At 40.2% G+C, this 16,645-nt stretch overlaps 1 protein-coding gene across 2 annotated transcripts; it reads right to left on the bottom strand.

Moving 5' to 3' along the window:
• Positions 1 to 1,679: 1,679 nt before the first annotated feature.
• Positions 1,680 to 14,936, bottom strand: SAR1A (secretion associated Ras related GTPase 1A). 2 transcript variants are annotated; one of them, XM_040242186.1, is made up of 8 exons: positions 14,813 to 14,922; positions 14,207 to 14,415; positions 11,367 to 11,440; positions 11,130 to 11,249; positions 10,641 to 10,706; positions 8,055 to 8,158; positions 5,138 to 5,269; positions 1,680 to 4,089 (listed from the first exon to the last, which is right to left on the bottom strand). In XM_040242186.1, the coding sequence occupies exons 3-8, from the start codon at positions 11,422 to 11,424 to the stop codon at positions 3,973 to 3,975; spliced, it is 597 nt and encodes a 198-aa protein (XP_040098120.1). In that variant the 5' UTR covers positions 11,425 to 11,440; positions 14,207 to 14,415; positions 14,813 to 14,922; the 3' UTR covers positions 1,680 to 3,972. The 2 variants fall into 2 exon arrangements, with proteins under 2 accessions (XP_040098120.1, XP_040098119.1); XM_040242185.1 differs by lacking the exon at positions 14,207 to 14,415 and having other exon boundaries at positions 14,813 to 14,936.
• Between the last annotated feature and the right edge of the window lie 1,709 nt (positions 14,937 to 16,645).

Below are 16,645 nucleotides of genomic sequence, written 5' to 3'. Positions count from 1 at the left end.
CGTAGCCCGCCTGGCGCCTCTCTCCATGGGATTTCCCAGGCGAGAATACTGCGATGGGTATTCTTTTACTTCCCCACCCAGGTCTCTTGCATTTCCTGCACTGGCAGGCACATTCTTTACCACTGAGCCACCAGGGAATCCCAGGATAAACAGTAGCCGAAGTCAAAGGTTTAAATTACACAACCCTATAGTTGGCAGTATACACATTTCATATAATGACAATTATATGGTTTAGGGGTTCCTTTTTCTGTACTAGATCATGGTTTGTAAATAGATCATGGTTTGTAAGCCATATAGTCTCTGTCTCAAATACTAAGCTCTGCTGTTTAGTGTGCAAAAGCTAAAGGAGTGGGATGGCTGTGTTCCAATAAAATTTAATTCAAATTACAAAGAGTTCAAATTCTTTATCATTGTAGCATGTCACAAAATTGCACTTTTTTCCCCTCACAGGTCATACAACAGGCAGCAGGCCAGATCAGGACCACAAGCTATAGTTTGCCATCCCTGATCTTTTCCAATGAAGTCATCCTGAGGGCAGAGGAATACGAACAAGTTGTTTTGGATATCCCTGAAGCAGACACCACAAGCTAGACATTTTATGAAGGTCTGTTTATCACACTATCAACTAAAGTACACATTAATTTTAATGAATAATTTTAGTAGATATTTATGTCAGCATTAATGAAAAACATTCAATTACATTACATAACCTTTCTAGTCAATTTTTGAATAAATTAATGCTGCTTGGTTTTATCTGCAACACAATACAGGGTAATGTTCAATATTTCCAGTCACACAAACCTGAGAAAGGGAAATGATCCATTATAGTATGAAGCAGTACTGAAATCAGCAGTTTTCCCATTGCAGGTACTATCTTCTTTTAGTTCTGTGACACAGAAGATGGCTTGATCACAGTAAAATCTGACTATCCAACTTCCCAAAAATTAAGTGTTTCTTTCTCTCTAGAGTGATGCTCAAGCCTCCAGCATGAACTGTTTGCATCAGGTTTTTCTCTATTTATGACACATCACAATAGAGTCCTGACCCCCTGAGTGCTGGGCTCATTGACTCAGCCTTTAATTTTCATGCTCTGATCTGACTCAAGTAGCACAAATAAATTCATATAAATGTAAAACCCATGCCATCATTTCACAGTATGTTTCAAGCTCAAGAAGTCTCTGGTAATTTAATACTCAGTCAAAAACAACCTGCTGCATTTTGCTTCCCATTCTATCCCAGTACTTAAATTTTTATAACCTTATTTGGGTTTTTTAAAATCAAAGCTTCCTACAAGCCTAGTAAATGCTCAAGCATAGGTTTCGTTACTTTTCCTATTTTGCAAAATGTAACATTTAACTGAATCTCCAATTTTATATCAAATGGTGAAACACAGCTAAACTGAATCCAGCCCCTACTAGCGTGTTAATATATGAGATTTTGTACAAAAAGTCTGCCATGTCCATCCTGTTGCAGAAATAACCACCAATCCTGGGACCACCATTTGTTGCAAGGCTCTCCAACAGTACTAAATGTATTGCTTGTAGTGGAATGTGTAAACTGGCTTGGTCTTTCCACACACTCACACCCTGCATCCCCTCATAGCAAAATTTTTGTCTCTCATATCTGTTGTATGTTCATACTCAGAACAAGCCAATGCCAAAAAGGAGCAAGATAGCAAATTTGTTTTAACTTTTTATTAAAACGCTTAAGATACAGATTGACTCTCTTCTGTAAATGACTTTTATTTTTCCTGAAATAGGACATAAACGCACTCTGATAAAACAGAATGAAAAGTCTCAATTCATGGGAGTTCCTGTACAAAGCTCTGATCCTGTTAGGAGCTGAGCTCCTTACAGCAGCTTCTTTCCTCTATTTTATCATAGGAACTGTGTTTTCTGTGGGGCAAGAAACAGACAGGCGCAACTTGATTTTTCAATCCCAGCTCTTTCTCCGGTGGCCAAAATAAACCACTTTCACAAAGAGCTGCCCTGTGTAGAATCCATAGTTTTCTAGCTTGCTAAAAATTGACTAGGGACAAATAGAAAAAAAAAAAAAAAAAAGGAAGAAGAAAACTAACACTGAAGCAATCACACCTCTCCTATCTCTGGATAGAGAAGTATGGGTTACCTTTAGCCAAAGGAAATCAAAAGTATGCACGTTAACTACCTAGTTCATTCACCATTAGCTAGATTTGTTCACTTAAGGCTTTAACCCCTTTCCAAACCAGCTATGCTTGCTAATAAATGAAAGACTTGCTCTTCCCAGCTTTATGCTTCGTTGAGCCTCTGCATTTGGTACCTAGCCATGAAAAAGTATGCTTTCCCAACAGGTCGGTACTGAAGACTAACGATGCGAAATCCAACTAAAGAAAAATACTCTCACCCCAGGAATGTGTTATCCGCACTTTCCATGCTCTCACATTAAAAGCAAGAATCCACTGAATTTAGTTCAGTCCTCTGCAAATAAGCCTCAACATCACAATTTTCAGTTCTGAGAAAAATACCTCTAACTTTTCATTAAAGAAGATATCCTTCCACATGAAGACCATCTCTTTATCCCTTCATCCTTTACTACAAGGGTAAAACATTGGTTAAGATCATGAAAATCCAATTTCACACGTGGCAATAGAGAAGTGGAATGCTATAAAAATAACCCTCATCACACTGCTGGGGACATGGAGGCTTTTATACTGGTGCTAACTGACAAGTGATGCTGGCTCAAAAGGAACAGCTCAACACACAGTTCTTGGATTAGAATTTCCCCAGGTTATTTCTGGCCTGGAGAAAGACAGCTTCACAACACCTCCCACCCACCCCCCAAATCTGGAAAAGTTACAGATGATAACCTTTAACACCAAAAAAAAAAAAAATTGATAACCAATACAAAAAAACAGAGTTCATGAAGTCCAATAAAGAAACCAAATTCTGCAAGTGGAATAAATCTTTCCTAGATTCAAACAAATGCTACAATATCAGATGTCGAATTTCTCAACTCACAGAATTAAGAGTCCTTAAGCTGTTAACTTTGTCCTGTATGACTCTCCTATTGAGAAAAAAATTTCCCCTAGAATTTGCAAAAATGACTGAGACACACCTGTAGTGTGTGACATGGGAGATGTTCCCAAATCTTTCATGAGGCGAAAGTCACTTTTTACAACTGAAAATGAAAAAGGTGCTACAGAAAGAAATGAAAAGTTTAAAACTGCATAAAAGCAAAGACTGGCTGAAATTGGTAACTTATTGAATAAAGACGGTAACAAAAACCCACGCTAGAACTAACTCTTCCACAGTGACCCATCTGTTATCCATGCTGGGAGGAGACATGACCGGAGCCCAGCACAGTGGAAAGCAGCCTCGGCTGCGAGGCTGCAATTCTGCTCTTTCCTGGTGCTCTGCGCACAGGGTGATGCCACCTACTAAAGACAGGGAGATGGGGGAGCCTCTCTCACCAGCCTGCTGTTCACTTAACTCAGCTCTGGACTCCAACGTGTATCTGTGCATAATTTTATGAAATATTTAAATGCCATTCACTAGATTAAAAAAAAAGAAAAGAAAACTCTGGACCAAGTATATTGTGAACTTAAAAAAAAGTTATGAGGAGGGTCACCAATTACATTAACAACACTTTCTTTAAAAAATAGAATCACTTTCTTTTGAAATCAACCACAGTGGTGAGACGTGTTTTTCTTTCCAGGTGGCCCGTGATGGCACACGGCTCTACTCGACAAATCCTACCACCTCCAAGTCCCGGGGTGCTGACCTGCACCAGCACGTGGGGCAGCATTACCTCCCAACAGTGTGGAGAAGAGCACATGTCACCACTGGGCAATGAGAGAGCAGACAGAGACTCTTGGCTTCTCAACGCCAGACACGGTCGGAGAGCTTTCCTTGTTCTATTAGAAAAGTTCATGAGGAAGCTGTGAATAGGATCAGTCCAGAGAAGTAAAACTCTTTTATTTTCACTGTCCAAACATCAGTCAATATACTGGGAGAGCCAGCGGAAGCCCTCGCCGTATCCTTGCCTCTTGAGCACACTGCACATAAACACTTCCATGGGGCGGGCATTCAGCTCCTTCAAGGTCACATTCCCCTAGGGGAGGCAAAACCAAGATGTTAGCATTTCCATGTGGAAAAGCTTGCAAGGGTGATGACAAAAATCACTTTCTCCATCTGTCAGAAGCAAATCTGAGCAGGGATTAATTACAGAAATGTGGTCAAGGCCACTGGGGTTCATGCTTTCAGTAGAGTCCTGCTCCCAGATTCTCTCACTGTGAAGCACCTTTGCTTTGAACACACGAACTGGTTCATCTGGAAAGCTATGGCAGCAAACCAAGAAAAGCATGTTCTCTTACGGACAAAAGAAGTCCAGGATTTCTTAGAAATAAGAACATTCTTATTAATACAAGCACTCAGAAATATATACGAATGACAGATTATGTCAAGAAAATAAAAATTCAAGTGTGTGTAAAATGGAAAACTAAGTTAATGAAAAGAAGTATTTCTAGAAAGAACTTTATAACCAAGAAGAGGCAAGACTAAGGAACCATGCAAAAAAAGTCAGAAAGCTACAGATTCCAGAAAAGCAAATTTTAAAAATTAAATATACCAAACCTTATGCGGAAAAGACCAGGATTCCGATAAACTAGAGCTGATCTGGATTTTTCTCTCACAAGCATACTTTTCTGCAACAAGATTCTACTGATCTGGAAGATTTGGGTTCTATTCCTGGTTTTATCACTGACTTGCTGTGTAGACCTGAACCAACCACTCTTAAGTTTCCTCATCTCCAAATGGGGGTAATAGTCCCACCTCTCTCAGCTGGAGCACAGAGAATAACCCAGTACTCTGAGTTCAATGCTTAGAAAATGATATAAATGGGCACTCTTCATAACCTAAAATTTCCAGTCCAAAAAAATTTCTAGGTAAAGACTCTGTCAAATACCTGAGAAAAACTCTCATTAGAAAACAGGGAAAGAAAGAACATGCTCCAGCCTTCACAGTCTACAAATCACCTCTAGAAAAACAAATGTTAAACCCAGTTACTTTTAAAAGACAAGTAAAATCTAGATTGTAAAACATGAATGTTTCAAAAGCTGTGAGTTGCCTTTATAATGTATCTGCTGAAGATTTTTTCTTACCTTTCCTGTGGTCTGTCCATAAAGCCCAAATATCTCACGGAGTTTTTCTTCACTGATTGCATCTGTTCTGTCAATTTTGTTACCCAAGATAAGGATTGGCACGTTGGATATTGTCTCATCTGTCATTAAAGCCTAAAGCCAAGATTTAGAAAAAGAGCTGGGTGAGGAATCTATAAAAGCCCACCAGACAATGAAGATAATTTTGCCTTTCACTTGTCTACAAGGTACCAAATGCAGAGTGAAAATCTGATCATATTTATACTTGAGTGATTAACTAAAAGTTAATCCTGACATTACATAACACCCTTATCTTTAGGCAAAAAGCCCCTAAAAATTACCTTAACATTAGTTAAAGATTCCCCAAAAGCTTCAAAACAATTATAATGTAAAGTTGTGTCTATCTGTAAAACAGCAGAACCTTAACTCTGAGCTAAATCCCTCAACCACAGACCATCCTCAGCTCTCCACTGAGCATTGTCCAGGAAGAACAAAGCTCTGCCTACAGAGCCTCAAAGATGACTACAGGAAACCCCAAGTATTCACTAGATGGCCCCTGTGTGCAACATACTATCCCCAACAATGACAGGAAGACGAAAGGTAAGACACATCCCTGGCTCAAGAAATCCTCACTCTATGCTCATCTCTCAATAAAGCAAGGCAAGGGGATGATTAACTCTCTCAATGAATAGGAAGAGAATACAAATACTAAAAGACATTCAGGAAAATAAAACAGTGACATGGACTGAAGCAAAGTCTTAACAAAGATGTGGAAACTAAACTAGACTCCGAATGAGGGGCAGGATTTGGACAGGCAGAACCCAAAGAATGAAGAAGATAAGCAATGGCTTTACAGTAGGAAGAGTTCATAAAGCCATATGGAGCATCACCTGGCTGGATTAAAGCATTTATGTTGATGTGTCTTGACAGAGTAAATGAGTTGGGATGGTATGACAAATATTATGGTGCCAGTCTGAGAAGTTAGCTGCAATAGATCCTAAATCCAGGATTTATTAGATAGAATCTACACTTCCAGTACAATGAATTCTCAAATAGTATCTATTTGTGGTGCTCAGGTAAGGGATGATCATCTAGCCTAAGATAGCAGCACGTACTGAATAGTGCAGCAAGCATTCTGGAGAAAGAAGTGAAGAGACTGATGTCTAAATGATAAGACAGACAACACAGGAGTCGAAGATGGCAAAGATTTCAAGCCTAGGAATCTATTCCACTGACAGGAAGAGCTAGAAAAGGAGGGCAGAATTAAAAGGATAAAGGGAAACCTACTATGAACATCTCAAGTACCAAGAAATGTTAGACAAAATCAGAGAAAGGATGTTATTCATTCATTAAATAGTAACAAAGTGCATATTATATATGCCCAAGGCTTTACTAGATATGGGGGTTTCACAAAGAAATAAGATCCCCACATCTAAGTTCCAGTGGGAGAGACCTAATAAAATCAGTAAAAACAACAGATGCTGGTAAGATGGAGAGTTAACAGTCTGAGAGGTCAGAGAAGGCTTCTCAGAAACAGTCATACCTAAATTCTAGGATCTCTTAAAGGACATTTAGAAATTTGCGAGCAAAAGCGGGTAAAGGTCAGGTGAGAAAACCAGGCAGAGACAGTTACTTCTGAATATTCAAGGGAGGGCAAGTTGTTGTCTATGTTTGGAATGTAGTTCAAGGTAGGCAATAGAAAAGCTGGAGAAATAAACAGAAGAAAGATTATGAAAGAACTTATGTGCTATGCAAAAGAGCTGTAGATTTTATCCCCAGACTGGTAAGAGATCTACTCAAGAATATTAAGGAGGGCAAAGACAAGTAGTATGTGGCAAGGTGGTGGTGAAATCTATAGTAATTTACTGCATGTCCGGGTACAGGATGGGGAAGATGAATAGTTCCATTCTGGGAGGACACAATTGGTAGGCAGAGTTTCTAATAAGTAGCACTATGTATGAGGTTGGAGCTCAAGAGAGATTCAAATAACAGAAACCCATCTGGGGGTCACTGGCATGATGGGTTGCAGATGAAAGAATGAGAGAAGCCTGGATCAGCCTGGGAAAAAGTACAGACCCTGGGGAGCACCAAGATTTAAGGGCTAAGCAGGGGAACGGGTGCTTGTGCCAAGAGTCAGAGAAGTATCAGCCAGAGAAAACACCAAAACCAAGAATGTAAAGGGGAGTTTACAGAGAGAGAATGACGAGTACCAACGGGTCAAATAAGGGAAGGATCATAAGACTACAGCTTCAGATTCAACAAACATACTTACACCAGAAGAGAGGTTCAAACTGCCAGGAACAAGAATGCAGAGAGTTATAAATCAAAGAGAAAGAAGAGGCAGAGTGACACACTATGGATTACAAAGGCGTTACAGAAGTACCAAGACAAGAAAAATGCAATGTTGACAAAGGAAAAAATCCGACACGAGTCCTAGTTAGTATCAAACAATGCATGTGACCAAAACTGAAGACAGAACAGCCTGTTAAGGTCTGGGAAGTCACTCAGTGCCAAAGGTTGGGCAGGTACAACCTGAGAGCACAGATTCAAAAACGCAAAGAACTCTAATATCTCCTTTAAGGTTTCACTATGCCAACACATCATAAAGAGTGAACATACATGATGCATGAAAGGGTAAGACATTAATTATGCTGGGAAAGCAGGCATTAACTGCGGAATGTCCTGAGCAAACTGCACATAGAATCACCCTATGATAAATTTAAGCAAAGTTAATTTACTTGTGTTCAAGCCAAGTTTCCTCAGAACATTGAGAAATAATGTTTTTTATTTCAAAATGCTTTCTTCCTGTAGCTAGGACTTTTACCAAATGTTACCTGGAATGATTAAGTACTAGCACTACTAAGTTGTATTTCTTAGAAGAAACAGAGGCCAAGAAAAGAAAAAGAAAATATAAACATACGTTAAGCTCAACTTTCGATTCCATAAGTCGAGGATGATCTGCACAGTCCACCAGAAAGACAATCCCATTAATTGCTGGGAGGTAATTTTTCCAAACCCGACGTGCTAAAAGACAAAGTTTGCAGTTGCCTCAATTAAAAAACATATATGCTGAATATGAATAACCTAATGGTCTATGAAGTAAGCAAATTCTGGCCAGGTTTCAATAGCATTAAACTCTGTACAGATTCTCCAAGTCCTAGCCAGTATTAAGTCAAAACAGAGGACGAATAAACTGATGGCCCGTGAACTGAATCTGATTTATTTAAATACTAAAATCAGGGTTTTCTGCCTGATTTTCTCAAAAGGTACAACATCCGGCAATCCCATGCCTATGAGTCCACATACACTGGGTGGATAATAATCAGTGGGACTGAGTGGTGGCTGCCCCTTTACATGCAGCTTCAGATCTTCAGTCGGTCAAAGTTTCCACCACTTCCTACTGTCTCATTTCCAATTTCACTCACTTAAAGGACCTACCTCACCCTGGAGCCATTTTAGTTTGCAACTTCTGAGTTAGAATATCAGGATGCAGATTACTTATCCATATAACTCTAGTCCCAAGTTAGTTCCTAACTAACCAATTTGTAAGCGTACTGACACTTTCATCCACTCAGCCCACAGGGAGACAGGGCTTGCCAGATGGTTGACGTTTCCAGGCCAATTACCTCAGTCTCCTAATTTAAGCCAGTGTGCCTTATAAATTTCAATTTTTGGTTTATAACATGATTTGACAATGATCTGGGAAGCAGTCCTTTAACTGTATTATAATTTCTAAACCATTCATTTCTATGGGATGATTAAGGAAGCGCTTCTACATCAGACATTTAACAGTGGTCACCTCTGAAGAGCAGGACTGGGAAGGAGAAGTTGGGAGAATTTCACTTTACCTTTCAGATTTGTATACTCATCATATACTGAATTTGCTACATTAATCCTGGACTACTTTTATAAGTTAAATTTTTAAGTTATACCAAAAAACAAAAACAAACAAACAAAAAAAACCCTCCAAATAGACAGCATCTCAGTAATTTGTGTAAAATGTAGCAAGGTTATTATGGAAGAAATGTTTCTGTTAAGTAAATTTTCCTCAAACAAAACTATGGACAAATCTTTCTTTATAATGGGGTTATATCCCAATAAATCTATTGTAAATTGAAAATCTCCTAAGTCAAAATGTATTTGATAAACCTTCCAAATATGGCTTAACCTAGCCTACCTTAAAAGTGCTCAGAACACTTTTATCAGCTTACAGTTGGGCAAAATCATCTAACACAAAGCCTATTTTATAATGTGTTGACTCTCTCATGTAATTCATTGAATACTGTATGTTTGTATGAAATACTGTATGAAAAAAAGCATGGTGCATGGGCACAGAATGATTTTAAGTGTATCAGTTGTTTACTCTCAGATCTCATGGCTGACTGGGAGCTGCCCAGTATGACTAAAGGCTGTTTTATCGTAAAGTCAAAAATCTTAAGTTAAATCATTGTTAAGTTGGAGACCATCTGTACATAAATTCATTTCCTTCTCTACTCTTATCAAAACCTGAAAGCTAAATTTATCACACCAAATAATATATAATTCCCAACTCAGGTATCTAAAAACACCTCCTCCTTCTGCATTCTCCAGATGGTCTCAGTTCAGCTTACAACTATTTTATCTCTGAATTTAAATCTGTAAGTGGTTACAGACAGTTCTGAAAGCAGCAGAAAAGATACCATGTACTGTTCTCTACCCAAATGAAAACGATACAAGCTTATTATAGGAAAAAAGGAAACAAGATCATCGTAGCCCTCCATCAATACATACCACTACACAGCCACTGCTAATGTTTCTGTACATGCTCTTTCAATCACTTCTATATAGGTATTTTATGTGCTGATGGTTTTACATATATGATTTTGTAGGATATGAACATTACATGAATAAGTAAGTGTAATGTTAATGAAATCACTGACTATAAAGTCATGCCAAACATAAAGTGGGCATCCATCAGATAAAGATGCCCCAAATTCTGCATAAACACCAGATAAGAATCTGGGAACCAAGTGGACATAGGCTGAGTAAGGCACAAAGCACTGAGGAGAACAACAAGGCAGAAGAAAATGTTCCACCAACTGCCCCAAATGGGGAGAATACACAAAATATCAGTTCAGATCAAAATCATCACAAATAGTCACTCTACTATCTTTGCAACTCTTGACAAATTTAAAATGACTTAAAATTACAAATAATTTCCTACATACACTCCACTGAATAAATGATAAAGAGACATGATTAAATTCAACATGTGATACTGTACTGGATCTTGTTTAAGAGAGGAAAAATGTTTATAGGAGCTTACCAGAACAAATGACCAAAAAAGGCAGTATACACTATAGAGTAGATTAAAATTTTCTGGGTTTGACAATTATTATGATTACGTAAGGGAATATTCATGTTATTAGAAAGCAATTTAAAAGGTATACATGAGAACTCTGCTTTGAAAAAGGGGAACAAAATGATCCAGAAGCCAACATCACCCTTCCACTGAATCATCTCTTACCTTGCTCATGCCCACCAAGATCAAAAGTTGTAAAAGTCATTCCAGCAATTGTCAGCTCTTCTGATGCTGAAAAATAAAGGAAGGAAATAAACTTCTCCATCCAACAAGGCCAAGCTACCAAATTATAATCCAATACAAACGTAAAACCTAATGGAAGCTTTCACTTTGTGAAGAAAAGGATACAAGGGTGAAAATACCCTTCAATTATTTTAAAAAGCCAAGTCTCTTTTTCTCCAAAGTGTTTGCTACCCCTTAGAAGTAGATATGGGAGCTGTGTCCCATGGCAGAACTAGTGAGAACAGATAGTGATAAAGTTCCAGAGGTCTTTAGATTCATGGGTATTTGACTTGAGCGTATCCTATAGAGAATTTTTTATCATCTCTTTTGGGGCTTCAGTAAATAAAAGAACTGCATCAATTGGAGATCCATCCTCCAACCCTGACACTGACCCTCAAATAACAAAAGGTCACCAGGTATTTTCAAACCTACTTGGATGTAATGTTGGAACATGCTGGCCCAGTCTGTCATCTTTGAGCATGTGTAGAAGAGTGGTTTTGCCTGCATTGTCCAAACCCAAGAATACAAGTTTTCCAGATTTCTTGTACAGTCCTTAAAAAGAAAATAATAGCAGCATAATTAGCTTCTACACAGCAAAATCTACCTATATTTAAATTGTCTCAGGAAATGCGCAGCATTTGAAATGTGTATTTCAGGAAATGGCTTTACCTAGGAACTGGAGCACACTGCTGAAGCCATTGTAGATCCACTCAAAGATGAAAGACATTATTAATGCTTACTCCCTGTATAAAATAGGAAAGCAGCAAACATTAGCCTTCTGAACGCTGGTACATTTCTAGAGACGTTAACTCTCATTTGCTGGCCCTCATGCGTGGTTACAGCCCCATGTTTTTGGATCTAAAAATCAAAGGATTTTGCACCCTGGAAGGAGGTCTCTGGGGTACTCAGATCTGCAAAGACTCCTGATTTTCTATCAGTTTCCAATCTATGATACACAGAGGACTAGGCGTTAAAGATACACTTTCCTCTTTCACTGTATGACTCCCTTCTCCAGGCACCTGCTCATTCACATTCCCTAGATACACCACAGCTGTCTACCAGTTAAGAAAACTTCTAGGAAATCACCCTCATCAATAATCTGGATCAAAATGTCACACTAATGTGCTAACTAGAAAACAAGAATAAAAGGCATATTAACCTGAATGAAAAGCATATTAACCCATTCTTGTAAACAACTCTAAAAAACAAGCTTGCTAAAATCCTACTAGCTGGCACAATTTGCACTGCTCCATTTACCAATTCTATCTCTTCTTAAACAGTATTGTTTAACCTCTTTTATAGATGTGTCTCAAGTTACAAAAAGATGACAGCACTATGTTGGAGAGCCATGAAGAGGTAAGAGAGTCCAATCATAATGTGAATAATTAAGACCCACCTAACCCATTTTACAAATATGGACTTTCTTAAAATAAGAAAATTCATTCAGGACATAGAGGTAGGCTCCTACAAAAGTACATACCTCAATACTGATATTAATATCACTTTTTCTACTGTTTCCCATAAGGCTAGACAAAACAAAAGATGACCCAAAGCTACTAAAAGGTATACATATACTGGGAATAAGCACGAGGACCTCTAAATGTAACAGTAATAGAATCTAGAGCCAATGGTGGGTGTTTAGTTTTCTCAGGGTCAGCATTTCTGAGCACACTGCATTTTTGCCTCAGCACCTCAGATTTGGTGCAGAAAAAAGAATGGTCCCCCACTTTCACTCCTCTCCAACAGCAAGAACACCTGAACACCAAGGCTTTATACTAGTTGTGGCCAATTGTTATCAAACAAATTTCCTGAAGTTTTTTTTTTAAAGTAAAGGTTTACTATAAAAGGGTTAGCTACAAAAACCTACCTGTATTCATTTAAAGCATTAGACAGCATATGTTAATTTTCTTTTTCATCCAGTTACTGTTTTTGGTTTGGTTTTCTTTATCAGGCCTGTGCCCTGACCTGTAAACTTTCAGGACTGCTTAGTGCTTATCTCCTATGGCTTACCATAGGTGGGTCAAAAGAAGCTTGGGAGTTTGGGTGGGGGTGGAGACTGAGGGAAAAGCTTTTATACAAAGACACTAAATAAGGATTTTTTTGCCTTCTTCAGCAACATCAAAATATATTTTGGTAGAAAAACCAAATTTAGTATGAAGTCCAATGACTTAAATACACTTGGAAAGTTCCTGTGCTTAAGTTTCCACTGTTGGTAAGTAAAAGAACAATGTGCCTCTCCTCAGCAATCCTACCAAACCAGTCATCCTTCTCTATTTTCTTTCTCTACCACTTGAAGAAGCAAGTCTCACCTTTAGAAAGCATGTCTCGTTAAGGTCACTCCCACTGATATCAACTTTAAAACCCAACACATATATTCATTTGTACTACACTGGTTTGCAGTCAGTACTTTATAGACATTTTGTAAAGTTTTACCACATCATTATAGAAGTGTTCCCAACTAGATAAATTCTCTGGAGGTTACAGAATGACAGAAAATCTCATTTTAAGGAATGTTTCATAATTAACTGAACTACTTTAACTTTCCAGTTTATTTTCCCTTGATATCCCCATTTGGAAAATCCTGTAATTCTTCCCTCCAAAATGAAGGTGATGTTAAAAAATAATAAAACCCCTTACTGGACACAAAGAACCTCACAGTAGTGCTACCCAAAGAGGAAATGGCTCTGAAGGTGCCTCCATCCTTGAGATCTTAGGCTTTGCACCCTCGAGTGAGTAGTTTTTCAGTTTATAAGGTGCCTGTACATACATCTCATTTCAGCCTCACACTAACCCTAGGAGGTAGGGATCCCTGGCTTCATTTAACAAGATGAGGGCGCTGATGGTCCCAGATTAGTTAGCTTAACCAAGAGAGCTCAGCTGAAAAGGTAACAATGCAAAGACTCAAACCCTCCTCTTTTAATGCCGAAGTCAAAGCCCTTCCTTTTAATATCACATAAAATTCCAGTGCAAATCACAAAACTGCTTAAAAAAAAAAACTTTCTTAAACCACCAATTACACCTATGATAACCCGATGTTTTCTTCCTTATAACCCATTACAACTTTTAAATCGTAAGTTAAATAACTAGCACTTTATTTCTTTCCTAGCCTTGACCCACTTTACCACCTTACAGCATCTTATGGCAAATCAGCTTAAGGGCTCTAACTACCAACAAAAGCACTGCCAACGTACCTAAAATTTGCAAATTTAAGGACGGATGATTCAAATAAATAAAGAGCACTAACTAGACTGACGATAAGTCAATAAAAAACCTATGCATCACTTATATTGCACATACTCGTTACTTATATATGCTCCGAGCAACTTTAAGACACTATTTCAGACAGATGTGGGATAGCAAGCAGCTGGCTTTCGGCTAGGAAACTCTGCTTAGCGGCAGGGTAAATGTCAAAGGTCAGCTCCACTGCAAAGCTCTGTAAAGCCCCATCACAACCTAAACAGATGTACCGAAATAAAAGAGGAAAGACAAGAACAAGGAAGAACACTAACCGAGATTTCTTCCCATGCACTGAAGAGAGGGAAAAGGGGGGAGGCGGAAGAAAACACGGGGTTCCACCCAGGACAGCAGATGATAATACACCGCTGAAGTGGGGGTGGGGAGAGCCCTGGACTAGGAGCCAGGATATCTAGTTCGAACGGTCACACTTGCTATCTGCGGGGTCTTGAGCAATTCACTATGCCTCTACAGGCCTTAATCTCTGTAAAAAAAAAAAAAAAAAAGGGGGGGATAATTATCAAGGACTTCAATCCACCCCACCGAGGGCTGAGAATCATCCGAGACAGGAGATGTGAAGCCGATTCGTAAACCGGGACGCACAGTAAGGACAGGAAAACTGGTATCCTGCCCAACAGCTGCCAAGACCCCCGAACGAAATGCGGATGGACCCGATACCCGTGAGGCCGGCAGGGAACCGAGCAGACCCGGCCAAGCCGGCCCGTCCCCGCCCAGAACAAGCCCCGCGGCCCCACAGAACCGCCTGCGTGTCACTTCCTCCCCCAACCTCGCCTGCGCCGGCCTCCACCCAGACCCTCCCTGCCCGCCACCTTCGCGCCTCCGGCCCCAGCTCCCTCCTTCGCCGGGGCCCCCTGACTCACGGCCCAAGGGGTTCCTCCGGCGGCAGCAGGCGGCTTGGACCCTCCCTCAGAGCACAGAGCCCAGCAGCACCCGGGACCGCCAGCTACTCGCCGGATATACGTAACACCCCTCACCGGAACTTCCGGGCGCGTGCTCGTCCCCACCCCTTCGTAGCGTCACGGCGCTGGGCCATCCGGGGCCGCCCTACCAGCGACTGGGGCCGCGGAGGGGCGGGCCTCGGCGTGACGAATCGCTCCGGGGCGCCTCTACCTCTCGTAGGGAGCTGGGGATGCCCGAGACGTGGCAGCGCTACAGCCCAATGGGTGGGGTAGGGTTCTGGAGTCTAGCAGCGAAACTAGGCGCTAAATCTCGCGGCTTCAGATACGAGTGCGTGTTTTTCTAGACGCTCGGGGAAAGTCACAAGTGGCGACCAGCGGGTAGGTAGGTTCTCGGAAGGAAGAGTTGACCTGAGATGGATTTCCGTAAGCTTCAGCGTTATGTCACAGTTCCCTGGGATAACCTGTTTTCTAGAAGAACAGCTAATACTCATTGAGTACTTATGTTCCAGTTCACTTGAGTACTTTGCACGCCTCATGTCATTTGACCCTCGTCACAGCCCTGTGAAGCCGATACTATTGTTATCCCCAGTTTACAAATGAGATAATCAAAGTTCATAATACTCTGGTAACCAAACCCAAGTTCATACCCTAGGAAGTGGCAAAGCACTTCCAAACCAAAACATTGGTTCCTGTTATACTGTCCTTCACCTGCATTTCCCCATTTAATCATGAGGACAGCCCTATGAGATTGGTATTATTGCTCTCATGTTACAGGTGAGAAAATGGAGTCATATGGAAAGATGAATGATGCCTTTGGATGAGAAGATGCAATATAACGATCTCAATTTTCTGTAAATAAAATTACGAATTTAACATAATTCTTATAAAAGTACAAATAAGATTAATTAAACTACCCTGTTTGTTCCTAAAATTCAAATGGAAAAATGAAAACAATCTCTGAAAAAGAACGTGGAGGGGAATCTAGCACTCAGATATTAAAACATGATCAGTTCAGCTCAGTCGTGTCAGATTCTTTGTGACCCATGGACTGCAGCACACCAGGCGTCTCTGTCCATCACCAGCTCCTGGAGCCTACTCAAACTCATGTCCATCACGTCTGTGATGCCATCCAGCCATCTCATCCTCTGTCATCCCGTTCTCCCGCCTTCAATCTTTCCCAGCATCAGGGTCTTTTCCAATGAGTCACTTCACATCAGGTGGCCAAAGTATTGGAGTTTCAGCTTCAGCATCAGTCCTTCCAATGAATATTCAGGACTGACTTTCTTTAGGATGGACTGGTTGGATCTCCTTGCAGTCCAAGGGACACTCAAGAGTCTTCTCCAACACCACAGTTTAAAAGCATCAATTCTTCTGTGCTCAGCTTTCTTTATAGCCTCAACTCTTTATAGTCTCAACTCTCCTGGAATAGAGAAGGTCTTTCTATTTGTGACTGAAAATCCAGAAGCCATAAAAGATTGATAAATTCTACCACAGAAAAATTAAAATACCTTGTGTGGCAAAACAGCAGTAATGATGACACCATAAACTCAAAAGATTGGTAATAAATTGAGAAAAAAAATACATGTAATCTCATCGTTGTTGTTGCTGTTAGTCACCTAATCATGTCTGACTTTTTTGTGACCCCAGGGACTATAGCCTGCCAGGCTCCTCTGTCCATGGTATTGCCCAGCAAGAATATCGGAGTAGGTTGCCATTTCCTTCTCCAGGGGATCTTCCTCACCCAGGGATCAAACCTGCGTCTCCTGCATTGGCAGGTGGATTCTTTACCACTGA

This window comes from Oryx dammah, unplaced genomic scaffold (assembly GCF_014754425.2).
Source record: "Oryx dammah isolate SB20612 unplaced genomic scaffold, SCBI_Odam_1.1 HiC_scaffold_6, whole genome shotgun sequence".
NCBI lineage: Eukaryota > Metazoa > Chordata > Mammalia > Artiodactyla > Bovidae > Oryx > Oryx dammah.
The sequence above is the reverse complement of the archived record's forward strand: the minus strand, read 5'-3'. Positions and strand labels throughout refer to the sequence as shown.

What these genes read in the sequence shown, in the direction of transcription:
- SAR1A (XM_040242185.1), bottom strand. Translation starts at nt 11,424, where the DNA reads ATGTCTTTCATCTTTGAGTGGATCTACAATGGCTTCAGCAGTGTGCTC. An exon ending in TCTTGGTGGGCATGAGCAAG is followed by an intron (nt 8,159 to 10,640) that starts GTAAGAGATGAT and finishes TTTGTCTTTTAG; the next exon opens with CACGTCGGGTTTGGAAAAAT. An exon ending in ATGGACAGACCACAGGAAAG is followed by an intron (nt 4,090 to 5,137) that starts GTAAGAAAAAAT and finishes TGCCTCCCCTAG; the next exon opens with GGGAATGTGACCTTGAAGGA.